Here is an 18,059-nt window from a genome sequence, read left to right as displayed (position 1 = left end):
GAAACTAGTGGAGTGACACATCATATCATGAATCATAGCCATTTTTACTATTCAGTTCATTTCAAAACCTTGGAACTGTATTTTTATTGTTCAACCATAATGGTAGGAAATTTTACAGGAAGGATTTATTTTTTAAGCAAAAAACGTAAAAACGCGACCTTACAAGCGAGTGAGCTACTTCCAAATGCTCTAATTAGCATATTTCCATGGTGCTGAAGCGATTTAGAGGGTTTAGAACCGGCTGGGAACAGTAGTTTTGCCAGAAAACCGGTTTTTAGGCCTCCAGAGCCGCCTGGGCTTACGCTGTAAGCTTACAGCGCTTTACTGGAGCCTTAGTTAAGCTTATTCTGAGCTCCATACAGGGCTGAGCTGGTTCCCAATGGTCCTAAACCTCGTGGGACACTCCCTTGCAATGGATTAGACCCATTGAAGTCCAGCAAAGGGGGCAGAACCGACGAATTTTCACTAAAATAGCTTTAAAACGCTTAAAAAGCTCTATTTAAGCATTTTTTAAGGCTTTTTTAAGCAAAAAACGTAAAAACGCGACCTTACAAGCGAGTGAGCTACTTCCAAAGGCTCTAATTAGCACATTTCCATGGTGCTGAAGCGATTTAGAGGGTTTAGAACCGGCTGGGAACAGTAGTTTTGCCAGAAAACCGGTTTTTAGGCCTCCAGAGCCGCCTGGGCTTACGCTGTAAGCTTACAGCCCTGTACTTTAGCCTCAGTTAAGCTTATTCTGAGCTCCATACAGGGTTGAGCTGGTTCCCAATGGTTCTAAACCTCGTAGGACCCTCTCCTGCAATGCCAATGGATTAGACCCATTGAAGTCCAAGATTTCTAAAAATAACAAGATATTTTTAATCCGTCACGGAAGGACAAGGTGAAAGTTTCACGGAAGGACAATAATTTCAGACCTTGTAAGTGAATATGAAGGAGGTTGCTTTGGAATGTAATTTCATTTTTTGTTAGGGGGTACCAATAGTTAGAACTTGCAATAATATCAAGAATAATGTACTTGCACAAAACTGGTGAAAAAACTTTTCGTCTTGAAATTGTCACGGAAGGAATTCGATATTTGAAAATAGTTTCTGCTTGCAGTACTTTTTTGTTGTTTGACTTATTTCAAAATGAATAAACCTATTAAACTAACTAGGGTATATACTTGTTTTAAAACAACATTTCATTTTTGATTAATCATTATTTTTCAAAAGAAGGTCCATTATATTTTAACACTTGTCCTTCCGTGACAAACCTCACTAGTTGTGTTTTGATATAATCACCTGATTACAGTCTAAAAGTGCGACTCGGTTGATTTAAAAGTTGAAATTGGAAAATTTAAGGGTTATTTTTAAAAAAAATCACAGTTACTTATTTAATTTGTAAGATTTTTGATTTTGTGTTTTGGTTGACCACTTTTCAATTTGGCCCATAACGAGGTTGAAAATCCAGGGTGGTCCAAAACAATGGGAGAAAAACATCCAAGGGGCTCCTGAAAAATTGAAAGAAAATCCTGGGGGTTCACCTTAAAAAAAAAAGACCTTCTCAATATAGAGGGTGCTTCATTGAAGCTGAAGATAACTGTTTTTTCTAGAAATCGTCAACTCATACTTTCGCGGTTGACTTTAGACTTGCTCCTATAGTTCTGGATTGAAACAGTCGATTTTACTTTTTGTTTGTTATACAGTATTGCTTTGGGTGATTTTATACAATATCTCTACCGTACTTTGCTAAAACTCTCGAATACAGCTGAATACAGTCCAATTAGCCCAACAACTCACGAGACACGGGTAAACAATATTTCACCAGATCTTCACAAAGTGAAATTATATTTTTGTTGGGAGCCTATCGAATAAAAGCGAGTTTTTTGAAATCGCACTCTGAGGACTGTAAAGTGAATTGGAACAACCCGCAGTTCTGACCCGCAAAATGGAGGACTGTAAAAGTGCTGCTTTACCGTTGTCCTCAGTCAGTCAGGATGTAGACAAATTAGAACCTTACCGTCTCTGTCGCTGAAAAACACACATACATAAACTCGGTATTTAAACGTTGAATTTGAGAGCGTTAATTGTAATTGAATAGTTTGAGAAGAACATTCAACACCACTGAACACCAGCTAGGTTATAATGCTACTGTAATATCTCTTTCTTTATCTATCAGGAACAATTGAACAACGTATTAGATGCGATGTTTGAACGTAAAACAACGGCCGACGAACATATTATCGACCAAGGAGATGACGGCGACAATTTCTACGTCATTGATCGTGGAATCTTCGACATTTACGTCAAAATTGACGGGTCTGATAAAAAGGTTTGTATTTGTGGTGAAATATAAATGTCGGTAAAACTCATTTGTCATCAAGTGATTTTTTCGTCACTTTCTACCGACAAAATTTTTATTGTTAAGACAAACGAGCTAAACTAAGCTGGGTAGTCTACACAATTAGACAGCTCCAGGCTTTAAGGCCTTACTCTTGGTCTATAGGCACTGCTATAGGCGGCCACTAGTAGCCCCCACCGGGAATTGCTTATTTAATAGGTTTAAACATAATAGACAACATTCACAAAAGATGTTTATTAATAGAGATTTTAAATAAAAGAATGTTTAAAACACAGCTGATTGGCTTAGGTTTCGAAACTCTCTATTGTTTCATTAAAACCTCAGTGCGCATGCGATTTATCTGGAGAATTTCAATATTCAAAACAAGAGCAGTGCTCGTAGCCCGAAGAGTAGGAGTTTTACGCTCGAAACGAAGCCTATAAGAAGGGTAGATCGACATCAGACGAAGATATCTGTAATTACGGTTGTAGTACCTCAAATCTATAGGTGCAGTAGTGTTGTGGTTATTAATCTTAACAGCCGTCCACGGGGTAGGGGTTCGATTCCCACTCGGTGCTTTGATTTACTTGGCAAGTAAATGTACCTTCACCCGGGCCAATCCATGCCATTTGAGGGGAATTGGGTAGACAGAAACTCGAGAAGCCTGTTGGTGACTGTGCTAGGTATCGACTCCACAATACACCGTGGATAAGGCCTTGTTCCCCAGTGGCTCATGCCGGATCAACGCACATCATCCTAAAAACTGTGTGTCAGCTCTTGGTTCCTACGAGACAGACTCTTAGACCAGGGCATCCTCTGTAAGGAGAAACCAGTCAACATTTTAGTTTTCAACTTCTAATTAATTAAATATTCATGATATGCACCATTGCAATGTCTTCCACGGACCCAACAGCTGATTGGTTGAAAGTGACGTATTGACTGATTTTATGTCACTTACAACCAATCAGCTTTTGGGACCGTGATGTAATGTTAGAAGACATTGCAATGGTGCATATCATGAACTACTCCTGTTACCGTAGTAGAAACGTAGATGAACTCAATTTTCTCGGTTTCTCGACATTATATCTACTTTTCTCGTTTATAGGTCGGAGCATACAATAACTATTACTTGGAAATACTCATCTCATAACTAACTTTTGAGCGAAATACATTGAAAATTTTGAGAGAGTCAACTGTAGGATCCTCTGCGTCAGTCTCAGTCAAACATTTTTTAATTTAATAGAAACTGTCCCAAAAATGACATCTTCTGTCAATCTCTCTAATTCGAAGTCTACTATTCGAATCTTTCTACGAACTATTATTGGTCCCCTCAAGAAAAATTACTTTCTGTAATTCGAATCTTTCTCTACTTTGAAGAAAATCGAAGATCGAATTAGAGAGAGGTTTAACTGTATTTCAATTATTGGGTTTGTCTTTTGAACTGGGCTTTCCCAGAAAAAAATGTGTTACCCCCGCTGTTAAGGATATTGATTTTTCGAAGTATCTCCCCCCCCCCCTGGATATCCACTCTTAAAAATATACTCAACCCCCTGGATATCCTCTCTTATAAAGATGCTTATACCTTCTGGATATCATATTTTTTACTTGAAAAGATACTTTACACCCTGGATATCCGCTCCCTTGTAGATATTTAACCCCCTGGATATCCACTTTTGAACAAAAATCTCGTTAGCCCCCTGGATATCCGATATCCTCAACAGGGGGGCACGGACTATTTCTGAAAAAGCCCATTATGACATTTACAGTTTATTCATATTTTCCTTCTTACAGAGCTGCCACTATCGTTTCGAACGACGAAGGGATCATTTGGGCTTTAGATCGTGTCACTTTTAGGAGAATCGTATTAAAGGCTGCCTACCTAAGGGTATGAAATCTTTCTTTTAGATAAATTTTTTCGCGAGCAGATATTTTCGCGGAATCCATCTTTGCGGAATTCATTTTTGCGAATCGGTCCCTTTATCAACCAATTTCTTTCATTTTCCTAGAGTTTTTGTCAAAATTCCTGGTTTTATGATCTTCGCGAGCATTAAATTTCGTAAAAACTCGTAAATTGATCCACTTAAGGTACTATTACAACAATCTGCAGACGAGGAACGTCATGAGCCTCGAAGAACCGATATTATTTACAATGTTTGGAAAAACTTTTTCAATTGGAAACACACTGATCACACTTGATATACCTTAAATGGATTAATTTACATGAGGATTAAACTTCGCGAATTTCGCGAGTTTTTAAACCAGGATTTTTGTCAAAAACCCTAGCTTTTTTTGTCAAAGCCCCTAGGAAAACTAAAAATATAAGGTGAAAAAGGGACTGGACTGGCGAAAATAAATCCTGGGGAAATTGAATTATTTTTAAGAAAAAAATTGTCTCGCAAAAATGTCAGTGTTTGGGATGGTTTAGTCAAAAATCTTGGAACGTAGGAATCTTGTTGATTGCGAAAATCTATCCACATGAAACTGTATTTTCATATGTAAGATATTCTGTTCACTCTAACAAAGGCGTAGTGGTGTAGAGAAAAGCACTCGGAATTCCATCAAAAATAGAGAATTTGAACAATAGGCCTTTTGTTGAAATAGAGAATTCTAGCCAATCACTTCACGGGAATTCTCTATTTTCTCTATTTTCTGACAAAAGAATTCTCTATTTCTCTATTTTGACCAATCATATTGCTTTATTTTGAAATCCCGCGTTTTGATTGGTTCACGGCAAAATTAGAGAATTCTAGTGATCTGATTTGTTAAAAAAAATCAAAACAAGATGTCTGCCGAAGTGGATAAGCCTTCACAGCTTCAAGCAGAATTTTTGACTGAAATTTCTTCATTTTCTATGAATTATACTACTAAATCAACGATATAAGAACATGAAAGGTATTAAAAATTGTGATAGAGTAGTTAATTTCTCTAATCCCAATTTACTGGGAGTTTTTTTGTTATCTTTGCTGTGGAATTCGAATGTTTGATGCAGAACTGATTTCTTGTACTTGGTTGGCTGGTCACTTTGATTTTACATCATGGATACGATTTTATTCAGAGGAAAACTCAACTGGATTTCGATTGAGCATACTTCATTACAGCTCCTGTAAAAACTTGAGACAGATTGCTCCATTTTTGAAGGAGTTATGACCCAAAATGATGCACCGCTGGAGACAGCCAATGTTCATGATTGTACCGGCTATTACTTTGATTTTACATTTCTGACACAGACTTATGTAGAACAAACTTCTTTTGGAACTTGACTCAGCATACTTCAGTGCAGCTCCTGTATAAATTTGGGAAACATTTGTCAATTTTTCATGAAGTATTAGGGCAAACTGGACTTCAACAATCTCAACCGTGCTTTTGACGGTCATCACCTTTATTTTACATCATGGATACAGATTTATTTAGAAGAAACCTTTATTGGAATTAGGTTCAGTATACTTCAATACAGTTCCTGTAGAAATTTGGAAAATATTGACAAAATTTTCATAAAGTTATGGCCTAAAATAATGAATTGGTACCGTGGAGTATAGCTAGAGTTATGCTTGTTCCAGCGGACATTGTCATTTTGAATTATGTACAAGTAGGAAGAAACCTTTACTGAAACTTTATTAAGCTTACTTCAGTACAGCTTATGCAGAAATTTGGGAGAAATTGACTCATTTTTCATAAGGTTATGGCCCGTTGCAGGTGTTAGCCGTTTACCATTTCCCTTGTTTTGTGCTTGACCGGTGCCCGGCCAACAACTGTGGTTTTTATAAAATGGAGTATAGACACATATTCATTCAGAAAAAACCTTTACTAAGACTTCAATCAAGCATACTTTAATGTAGCTTCTGCAGAAACTTTGTAAATATTGGTATATTTTTCATAAAGGCATTGCCAAAATGATAAATCACTGGATTTGGTCAATTTTCTTGCTTAAGCCGGCTGTCTACTGCGCTGTCACTTTGACTATTTACTATAATATAATTAAAAACAATTGTGGGGAAAATTGTGCCAATAATATATCCTATATCGTATAATCACACATGAAATTAATCTAAAATATATATTTTTTATTTTTCAATTTCAGTAGGAATTGTTGGAAAGCCGACAACAATGAGCACTTTGGCATGTGTGATAACCCGTCTTGAGCGGCTAATTCAGGGAAACATCTCTGGGGACCGGTAGCCTACTCTATTGTGCTTTGTAATAAACTCTTAGAGAACGACATATTAAAATTTTGACTTATAAGGTGTCATCGTGATAACTTACCATGAATATTTTTAGACTGACTTTTAACCTAAAAAATCTCTTTGGGATACTTTATTCTGTATGTTAGGGTATAACACTTTATAGAAGCATGTTTCTTCTCATTTATTTAATGTTTTAGAAAATAGTACTCCTACAATACAATGACAAACTCTTTCTTTGATGTTTTTTAAACCCAACCATATAGAATTCTCTCAAATATCTAAACCAGATTTGCCTCATATTTCACTTATATCAAAATAACTCTGTTGTGGAGCAATCTTTCAAAATTCAATTGCTGAGTTATTTCGTTTTATCCTTTCGATTTATCCTTTCGATTATTAAAAAGAAAACATAAACTGTTGTTGCAAGTTGTTACTATGTTTTTTCTCTATGTCTCAAAGTGCTTAAAATGTTTTCAAAAAGTTTAATTTACTCTCAATTTACCCTACTATCACCGTATTCAAAGTAGTAATACGCATGAATATAATACAAATAAAAAAGCCGAGATAAAAAGCCGATACGTTGTTTTTTTATGTGACATGTGAACCACAAGTAGATATTTGGCAAGAAGTACCCTCTCTCTGAGGCAACTCTTATACATCACGCAATAATCCAGACACTTATATATTCTTTGACAGAGGATATGTATGTTCTGGTACGCCGGAATTTCGTTAATGATATAGCGTACCTCGGCATTCACAGAGAAAAGCCTTCTCGCGCTACCATTTTGCCTCCTTTCGCGCCTCCAAAACAAAGGCAAAATGAATCCACTCTGCTAGTGATTGCGCAACTTCTTTTTTCCCCCTTTTTACTTCTTTTCCCCCGTTGAGGGTGGCGAGCGTGCATTTTTTCTAGTGTAGTGGTTATCAACCTTGATTCCCGTCTGAGAGGTCAGGGTTCGATTCTCACTCGGTGCTATGATTCACTTGGCAAGTGAATGTACCTTCGCCCGGATCAACCCATGCCTTGTGAGGGGAACTGGGTACCACTATTCTGAAATAAATACTTGAAGAAATATAAGAATATTCTGTTCACTCTAACAATTTGACTTTTGAAGAAATATTTCTCATATAATGGCATGATGATAATTCTTGTCTTAATTCGTGTTTTTCTTTCCTTTTTCCTTTACAGAGGAAGATGCACGAAGCTTTATTAGAAAAAGTACCCATGCTGAAACATTTGAACGTAAGTATTCAATTCACATTTCCTTTTACGCGAGACTAGAGTGCATAATTCCGAAAGACTCGATTATTTGCCTTATTGATACCCTCCATTTGCTAGGTATAATGAATTATAAATTATACATAAAGATTAAGAAACGTTGTATTTGTTGTATAATGAATTATACATATAATGAATTATCTTGTCAAAATAAAACCAATTTTCTTCGTCTATGAAGAGTGTATACATAATAACTGATCAAAAACAACACGTCTTTTTTGCATGAATATTTCGGCCAAAAGGCCTTTCTCAACATAAAAATGAATGAAGGTTTTTAAACATATCGCTATATACACCAGGGAAAACATAAAAGGCCTATTGACAGTTTAAAAAGTGATTAAGTAATAAAAAGTAAGAAAATTATTAAAATGACGTTTGTAATGTACAATTAAGGTTAAAAGAATGAATTATACATATATAATGAATTTCTAATCTGGTGAAAGTGTAATTAATCAGTTAATTTCTCCTCATAATTTTCTCGATTTCATAGATTTCGCGTAGAACTAACACTTCCTATAAAGCGGAGATTAGTTTCAGCTTTGTGCGAAAGAACCACTTAATTTTATAAATCCCCTTGAACTAATCTCTACCCGCCACCTTTGTTTGGAGTTTTTTCTTAAAATTAGTGTTGATGGCAGAAAAGCCATCTTTAATGAACTTGATGATTGAGTTTTAATTATGTTTAATTTGTAATCCCGGGTGTATATAAGTTCTTTTGTTTAGTGTCTTTTCATTTCATTGCGTCTCATGAGGCTTCTTTGTTTTGCATTGCGTCACATTCCCTTGCGTCTAGATAATTGCCCCTCATGGGAAATTAGATTGGGTTTATATTTTGTAACTATTTTGTTTGTAAACTAGTTCGACACAGAGAGAGTAAGAGAGCGTTTTTGTGTGTTGTGCTAGTAGAAGCAAAATTATTTTTACTGTCGTTTTTACAAGAACTTGAGAACTTGACTTTACATTTTTCGTTGTCTATTTTCTGTTTGGATTTCTAGTTTTCTACTTAAGTTCTTAATATTTCGACCAGTCATTAATAAAACCTTTTCACAGCCACAAAGGTAAAAATAATTGCTGAATTTTTTTTGAGACTTTTGTTCATTTTTGATTTTGATTTTTGGTTTTTTCTAATCTCTCTCGTGTGTGTGTCGAACTCCTCTTGCGAGTGCTTGAGTGAATAACGGTAGGGTTTAGAACCCTCGTTGGATTTTTTTTGCGCGCAACTTGTTCAGGTAACAAGAATTTGTTATCTTCAGAGAGCGAGATAATGCCCAGGAGTTGGGCCGTCCTGTTTTGAATTTTTGAACAGCGAGATTTTTGAACTTTTGAATTTTTTGAAAGTATTTTTTTTTTTTTTTTACGTTTTGCTGCAAGCTTGAGGCGATTTTCAATTTTGCAAGTTTAATTTTGATTTTTAGATGATGTGCAAGTGCATAAGTGCGCGGTTTGGAAAAGTTTTTTAACTTAGGAATTTTATGAAAATTGTTTGAACCATCCTCACCCAGAGGAAATCTGATCCGTCAGTTCTTTTTGGAGTCGTTTTGTTGCTTTGATTTGTGATTCATCTGTTGAAAATATTTTGTCATCTCTTAATATTATATTATAACATCTTACAATTATATATATGATAATAAAGAAAAATATTGGATGTTAATCACTTCAGTGCTGAAAATCCAATCTAGATTTTGACTAGCTGCTTGATAATAATGTGATTTGATAAAATATTGGATGTTAATCACTTCAGTGCTGAAAATCCAATCTAGATTTTGACTAGCTGCTTGATAATATCGTAATTTGATAAAATTTCTTTGAAACTTGTTTTAGAGTTATGTCTGAACCATCGGAAAATGAAGCGGCTCGTCAGTCTGATTGGGATAGAAATGTGACTAAGCGGAAGACCAGAAGATCTGATAAAAATTATGATTTTGAGCTTTTTGAGAGACAGAGGTGTAGGCTTGATGCTGAAATTATGAAAAGATGTGATCATGTTAATGAAATGTTGTTGAAGTCTTTGCCATCTAGTTCTGTTAATGATGAAATCATGGGTCTAGATAAGGCTTTTGCCGAATTGCTCTTTGTATGTGAAAAGTTGAAACCACTGATTAATGAACCACGTGAACTAGATTCGTTTTTAGCCAGTGTAGATACCGACATTTTCTTGACTAAAAATTCTGCCATACGTTATGCTAAGGAATCTGAAGCTAAATCTATCACGAAATCAACAAGGTCGTCGGGGAAGAAATCTTCGTTAGGGGCAACTAGTTGTTCGTCAAAGAGGACTTCTCCAGAAGAAAAAATGCTCGAGAATGCTACTCAACTGGCTAGTCTAGAAGTTGAACTTGCCTTTGCTGAGAGGGAGGGTGTTAGTGAAAAGGATCGTTTGCTCCTTGACTTTTGGAAATTCTAACTTCGAGATTAAGGCTGAGTCTACAAGAAAAAGTATTCATCCTATTTCTTCTGAGCAAATTTCTAGGCCAGAGTCTGTATCTAGCCATGGTAGTGTCAATTTTTTGCCAGCTCCACCTTCTGAACCTAGAACACGAAGTGTGAGAAGAGTTTCTAAGTTTCAAACGACCGTTGATACTCCTGATATTTCGAATGCTCTTTTTGATCTTGTTAAAATGCAAGGTGCTCCTGCGGTTAAACTTGAGGTTTTCAAGGGTGATCCATTGGAATATAGATCATTCATAACAAATTTTGAAGAACTAGTTGAAAAGAGGATCTCTGACAGTGAAGGACGTCTAGCTCGCTTAATGAATTTTACTGAGGGAGAGGCTAATGACTTAATTCAGTGTTTGTCTGTACTTAAGTGATGGTTATAATCATGCTAAGTCTCTATTGAAGAAAAAATACGGTGATCCCCACCGAATTATGACTTTTTTCAAAAAGGAACTAGATCGTTGGGAAGCTATTAAACCAGGAGACTCTTCTGCTGCCTTTGGTAAATTTTATTCATTTCTACTTAAATGTGGTTCTGTCATTGAGAATAAACTTTGGAATAGTTTTGATACGGCTGATAATCTTTGCATAATAACCAGTAAACTTCCACTGCATTGTCGTGATAAATGGAATAGAAAGGTGATAAACATTCGAACTGAGTCTGATCGTGAACCCTGTTTTAAGGATGTGCTTTTGTTCGTGGAAAATGAAATGATAGTTGCAAGTGATCCACTTTTCTCAAGGGAAGCTTTTAAAGATCGGTTTTATGATGATTCTAGAGTTGGTCGTAGTGATTTCAAACCAAAAAGATTACACGATAGAAAGGATGGTACAAAGGGTTATAAGACGTTTCTTTGTTCGGCTTGTGAAGTAGACCATGATATTGAAGTTTGTCCAATCTTTAAAGGGAAAACAATGGAGGAAAAGTTTCGATTTATATTGAAGGAAAAGCTTTGTTTCGGATGTCTTGAAAAAGGTCATCTTGCTTCAAGTTGTAAAAATCGAAGAACTTGTCTGGTTTGTAATAAAAAGCATCCAACTATTACTCATGGAATGAGATTTCGTCATCCTCCACGTCTACCTCCTAAAGACTCGAAGAAAGACAGCTCTGAATCTAAAGAACCTGATGTCAGACCTTGTCCTAAAAAGCCTGAAGTTTCAAATCCACCTGTTAGTTGTATTTTGAATAAGGATTCTGAAAAAAAACATTAGTATGTGTGTTGTTCCAGTTATATTACGTCATGAATTGTCTAAATCTGACATTGTTACATTTGCTGTGCTTGACAATTGTTCACAAGCTTCCTTCATTTCTGAAGATATTTTATCAATGTTGTCGATACCAACTGAACGTACTGATTTGACTGTTGACACAATCACTTCCTGTAAGACTGAAGCCTGTCATGTTGTATCTGGAATGAAAGTGAAAGGATTGCATGCTGGTGATGGAAGTTGGACATCTCTACCAAAACTTTTTAGTAAATCTTACATTCCAGTTGATCAAAGTGAGATTCCTACATCTAAGTCTATTCAAGCTTGGCCCTATTTGAAATCTATAGAGTCTGAACTTCCAAACACTGCTTCTTTGAAAATAGGAATTTTAGTTGGAGGAAATTGTCCTAAAGCTATTGAGCCTGTGAAAACAATTGCTAGCCAAGATGATGGTCCCTTTGCTTACAAGACAAAGTTAGGCTGGTGTGTCGTAGGACCAATTTGTTCTCCTAGATCTAAGTCTGTAGCATGTTGTAGAATTTCGGTGAATTCTAATGGTAGATCCAATCATCTGTTGGTTGAAGAGCCAAGAATTAAGGATTCTGGAATTGAGACTATGCTTAAGAACCTATTTTCTATTGAAACTGTGCCTGAAACTCGCATGTCTGATTTTGAGGTATTTTCACAAGATGATCTGCATTTCCTTGAAATAGTTGAGTCTTCAGAGTTCATTGATGGTCATTATCATGTTCCACTACCATTTAGAAATAAGAATCAGTCCTTTCCTGACAATTTTCCACAAGCTTTGAAAAGAATGGATTCGTTGAAAAGAAAATTTCAATCTTCTGCTCAGTTTCACTCTGATTATGTTAGTTTCATGAAAAATATCACCGAGAAAGGTTATGCTCAAGAGGTTACGACATCATATCCTGAGGGTCAGAATTGGTACATTCCACATCATGGTGTATACCACCCTACGAAGAATAAAATTAGAGTTGTTTTTGATTGTAGTTCGTCATACAAAGGTTTCTGTATGAACAAAGAGCTTATGCAAGGTCCTGATCTAGCTAACCATTTGATTGGAGTTTTGATGAGATTTCGCCAGGAACATGTTGCTTTCACAGCTGATATTGAATCCATGTTTTTCCAAATCAAAATTCCTGAAAGTCAACGTCGGTTTCATCAATTTTTGTGGTGGAGGGATGGTGACTATTCCAAGCCACCTGTCACTTATGAGATGAATGCTCATTTGCAAGGAAGTACTTCGTCACCAAGTTGTAGTAACTTTGCCTTGAAAAGAACAGCTTCTGCTGGTGAGATTGAATTTGGTTCTAAGGCTGCTGATACACTTAGAAAAAATTTCTATGTAGATGATTTACTCAAGTCTACTGATTCTGTTGAGTCTGCTAAGTCGCTTATATCTGACGTGTCAAGATTGTGTGATTCTGGAGGTTTCCATTTGACAAAGTTTTCATCAAATTGTCCAGAAGCATTGGAACCTGTTCCAGTGATTAAAAGAAAAGATGAGAAGTGTTCCTCAGTTCAACGTGTTTTAGGTGTTTTATGGTCTTTGAAAAATGACATCTTTCAGTTTGAAGCACCTGATAAAGTCTTTGCAAAAACACGTCGTGGTATGCTTTCTGCTTTGAATTCGTTTTATGACCCATTAGGTCTTATCTCTCCGTTTATCTTGAAAGGTAGATTGATATTTCAAAGTGTTTTGTCAACTTCCAATCGGTTGGGATGACCCTGTACCGAAGGAATATCTTGTTCAATGGGAGAAATGGATTGAATCTTTATCTGATTTGAAATCTTTGAAAATTGATCGTTGTTTCAAACCTAAAGAATTTCGCGAGGTTGTAGAAATTAGTCTCCATCATTTTTCAGACGCTTGTGATTATGGCTACGGTGGTTGCCATTATCTTAGATTCGTAAATTCTGATAATTCTGTTCATTGTTGTTTGATCATGGGTAAATCACGTGTTGTACCTGCAAAGAGTAATTATACTACTCCTCGTCTTGAATTAATTGCTGCTAATCTCTCGTCTCAGATTGCTAAATTCATTGCAAAAGAAATGGATTTCGAAATTGCTTACGAATTGTTTTGGTGTGATAATACCTGTACATTGGGTTACATTCGAAATTCTAGTAAAAGGTTTAAGAAGTTTGTATCGAATAGAGTGTCGCTTATCACTAAATCATCTGATTCGTCTCAGTGGAAATATGTTGATTCTGTTGATAATCCAGCAGATCATGCATCTAGAGGCTTGAAAGTTAAAGGAGATGATAAAAAGCTGTCTGAGTGGTTCAATGGTCCAAGTTTCTTATGGAAAAATCCTTTGAGAACTGAAGATTTTTCGTCTGATATTCTATCTGAAAATGATCCTGAATTAGTCAGTCCAAAAGCAACAAAGGTTTTGCTCGTAAAAAATGATTTTGTTGACATAATAAGTTACTTTGAGAAACATTTTTCTTGTTTTTTGAAGATGAAAAAAGTTATGTCCTTTATTCTTCTGTTCATTGAAAAGTGTCGAAAAAAGACTCGTAAACGTTATAGAAAAACAAGATCTACACCTGAATTTAAGTTTGACAGTCTTCTGTCAGTTGAGGTTTTATCCAGAGCAACAACATGGATTTTTAAACTTCTTCAAGAAAAATATTTTTCTTCTTTGTCTGATTCTAAACTTGTTTCGTTGAATGCCTTTTGTGATAAGGTTGGTTTATTTCGTGTAGGTGGTCGTTTGAAGAGGTCTGTACTACATGATTCTATCAAATACCCTGTAATCATCCCTCAAGATTCAGAAGTTGCAAAGTCAATTGTTAGATTCTATCATGAGAAAGTTTTCCATTCTGGAAGGAATGCAACAATGAACGAGATAAGGGACAATGGTATATGGATTAGTAGTCTGTGCTCTCTTGTCAAGTCTGTAATCTGGAAATGTTTTCTATGTCGTAAGCTAAGAGGTAAATTTGGTACTCAGATTATGGCAGATCTACCTATTGAACGAACTCTTGAAGCACCTCCATTCAGTTTTTGTGGTGTTGATTTGTTTGGTCCCTTCCTTGTAAAGGAACGTCGAGCGACGGTTAAGCGTTGGGGTGTGATGTATACGTGTTTGTCGAGTCGAAGTGTTCATCTTGAGTCTGTCTTTTCTATGGATACTGATTCATTTATTTTGTGTTTGAGACGTTTTATTTGTAGAAGAGGTTCTATCAGGATGATAAGAAGTGATAATGGTACGAATTTTGTTGGTTGTCAAAGTGAGTTGAAAGAATTGTTTCGGAGTCTTGATCATAGTAAAATCAAATCGTTTTTGAGAGATGAGTTCAATGCTGATTACATCGTTTGGGAAAGGAATCCCCCATATTCGAGCCATTTTGGTGGTGTTTGGGAGCGTCAAATTCGTAGTGCTCGTAATGTTTTGAATGGTATTCTGTTGACACATAGCCAATCGTACAATGATGAGTCTTTTAGGACATTGCTGTGTGAGGTTGAATGTATTTTGAATTCTCGACCTTTGACTGTGGAGAATATCTCCGATCCTTTGAGTTTGAAGCCAATAACTCCAATGATGCTGCTGACTGGAAAGTCCAAGATTGTGTTACCACCACCTGGTGCCTTCAGTGATTCATCAGCTGGATATTCACGAAGACAATGGAAACGTGTTCAACATGCTGTCAACGAATTTTGGACTCGTTGGCAAAAGGAATTTTTAACAAAACTTCAAGAACGAACGAAATGGACTAGCAAGAGACGAAGTTTTCAAATTGGTGATATTGTGCTGCTTAAGACGGACGACAAGCGAAATCAATGGCCGCTCGGGCGCATAATCGTTGCCAATACGGACGAACACGGTGACTGTAGAAAGGTGACAGTTAAAACATTATACGGTGAATTCGAACGACCTATTTCGAATATTGTGCTGTTGGAAGAATGCGATTCCCCACCGAGGAGTTTTCAAGATTAAGAATCTTGAAGGGGAGCCAGATGTTGATGGCAGAAAAGCCATCTTTAATGAACTTGATGATTGAGTTTTAATTATGTTTAATTTGTAATCCCGGGTGTATATAAGTTCTTTTGTTTAGTGTCTTTTCATTTCATTGCGTCTCATGAGGCTTCTTTGTTTTGCATTGCGTCACATTCCCTTGCGTCTAGATAATTGCCCCTCATATGGGAAATTAGATTGGGTTTATATTTTGTAACTATTTTGTTTGTAAACTAGTTCGACACAGAGAGAGTAAGAGAGCGTTTTTGTGTGTTGTGCTAGTAGAAGCAAAATTATTTTTACTGTCGTTTTTACAAGAACTTGAGAACTTGACTTTACATTTTTCGTTGTCTATTTTCTGTTTGGATTTCTAGTTTTCTACTTAAGTTCTTAATATTTCGACCAGTCATTAATAAAACCTTTTCACAGCCACAATTAGTACCCTCAAAAAAAGCCATTGTAGTGTTAAAACTTGGCCTAGTGTCAAACGGCGCTACATCACAAATGTTCAAGGAAAAGTAGACCTAGTGCTCTTGATGCATTACGCCGCGTAGTGTAGAAAAAAGTTTTACTATTAGGATACCACTTTCGAAAAAACTGCGATGAAAAGTTTTTGTTTGCCGGGATTAAGAAACTGCATCCAGAGTTTCTATAAATAAAACTCAGTGAATAGATTAGAATAAAATAAACTGTCAAGTAACTTCACCCCAAAAGGAAATAACTACCTTAAGCGATATCTGTGTATCGCTTAATGTACACTTGTTTTTTATTGTATAAGTTGGTATTAGAATTCTTCGCCACGGCATGACGTCAGAACTGGGGTACAACAGAAAAGTTACTTAAGATTAATTATGTGTTTTCAGTAAACATAATCTTTTAGTGAGTTAAACCATAGTGTTTGTTTTACCCTCGAAATTATTAAATCTTATTGGTTGAAAAAGATGTCACATGACTCTCCGTGGCAAAGAATAACCAGACAGACTGAAACAATTGACCTATTGTTATAGAAGAATAGAAAATTAAGCATGAACCCAGACTCCGATCAAATGAACCCTATGCATTTAGGAAAAAAAAAACATGTATTCCACTTCTTTAAGCGCTGACTAACTACACACTTTTGTGCAAATTTTATACTATACCATACCATATATCTTTTATACCATTTCTTCGTCACATCTTCCATAGGAATTCGAGAGAATGAACGTTGCGGATGCTTTAGAATCCAGACAATATAACGATGACGTAACTATTATCCGACAGGTACAATCTTTTCTCGCTTTTCTCTCTCTCTCTCTTTACTGAGAGAGAGAGAGTCAAACCAATTCTTCCTTTGAAATATTCCGATTTCAATTTATGGAAATTATGACAAAGGAACTAAGTTTTTTGGAAAGATTTTCTGTTCTATTTCTTGCGTATTTTCCCCATAATTACACAACAGTTTGATAAATTCAATTAAAACATTTCCGCTGAAAGGTCTGACAGAATCTACCGCAAAACTTAGTCCTCGTGGCGTGAGGTAAAAAGTAAGATTATACCGTAAAGTGTATTGATTTTAGCGAGATTAAATTTGGCGGTTTTTGGTAACATCTGCCAAATCAAATACCCGCCAAATCTAACAAAAATCTTTTAAGGATAGAAATTCTATACGGAATCAGCTCTTTTAAGTAAAAACTGTTAGAATACCTAAAATTTCCCTATCTGCCAAATTGTACAAATTGTGGCATCCGCAAATTAAACGACAGCCAAAAATCGCATGCCAACCGGGGGAGGGGGTGGGTAATTTGAGAATCAAGAGAGTACACGCTTAAAAAAAAAAAGAATACACTTTATAAGAATGTCCATGATGAAAATGGCCAAAAAACTAAGAATATGCTAAGAATATCACCATCATGGAATTCTGCTACTAAAGCTAAGAATGCCATTTTAAGAGCATTTTCAATTATAAATTATAAATTATCCCCAAGTTAGGCTCACTCCTTTAACAAAAATGTCATTTTATGCTTGAGACGTTTGTACTAAATGGTAAATCTAGTAAAAATTAGGATCCTAACCTAAGAATGTGCTGTAAGAATATTTTAGGATGATTTTTCCAAAAAAGTTAAGAATATCCATGATGAAATCGATTTACATCATTTTTCCTACGTTAGTAACATTCTACGCTCTTTTAATCTTTTCGCTTCATATTTCCAGGGAGAAGAAGGCTCGTCTATGTTCTTCATCGAGAAAGGAGAAGTCTCAGTCAAAATTCAAGTATGTTAATCATTGATTTATAAAGCCCGGAGGGTGTCGAGGTTAGGCAGGAAATCCTACCCAAGTCACGTGACATTACAATAGAATTTCAGCCTTGACCAATCAGAAGCTTCGCGGGTTTTCGAAAACAATTGCAGCAATATTTTTTGCGATATTCACTTTTTTTTTGCTTGGAAGAGCTTAAAGCTCTCCAACTAGTCCTTCGGGCTTTATAAATCTATATTTTCCCCCGCCCTTTTTATCTAACTCTCCAGCTGATTCAGAACACGCCTTATTGCCACAACACAAGGGTGCGAGTTTGCTAGGGTCGAATGATGTGTGCATCTATGAGTACACGTCAAAGGAAATGCCGATCGGTCACATGTTTTTCTGTACACAAACCCAGTATCTACGACTTCT

At 36.0% G+C, this 18,059-nt stretch overlaps 2 protein-coding genes across 2 annotated transcripts in view; one reads left to right on the top strand and one right to left on the bottom strand.

Moving 5' to 3' along the window:
- LOC136805039 (polyglutamine-binding protein 1-like) overlaps positions 1-18,059 on the bottom strand; it is a 44,775-nt gene that overhangs the window by 290 nt on the left and 26,426 nt on the right. The window lies entirely within an intron of this gene.
- Positions 1-18,059, top strand: part of LOC136805008 (cAMP-dependent protein kinase type II regulatory subunit-like) — a 44,083-nt gene that overhangs the window by 23,192 nt on the left and 2,832 nt on the right. Inside the window, exons 4-9 of the mRNA XM_067061538.1 lie at positions 2,158-2,310; positions 3,425-3,456; positions 4,111-4,204; positions 7,690-7,743; positions 16,596-16,670; positions 17,601-17,660. Coding sequence (XP_066917639.1) covers positions 2,158-2,310; positions 3,425-3,456; positions 4,111-4,204; positions 7,690-7,743; positions 16,596-16,670; positions 17,601-17,660 — 468 coding nt within the window. The remainder of the gene's footprint in view (positions 1-2,157; positions 2,311-3,424; positions 3,457-4,110; positions 4,205-7,689; positions 7,744-16,595; positions 16,671-17,600; positions 17,661-18,059) is intronic.

This window comes from Clytia hemisphaerica, unplaced genomic scaffold (genome assembly GCF_902728285.1).
Source record: "Clytia hemisphaerica strain Z4C2 unplaced genomic scaffold, Clytia hemisphaerica genome assembly, whole genome shotgun sequence".
NCBI lineage: Eukaryota > Metazoa > Cnidaria > Hydrozoa > Leptothecata > Clytiidae > Clytia > Clytia hemisphaerica.
This window is presented reverse-complemented; position numbering and strand designations above follow the sequence as displayed.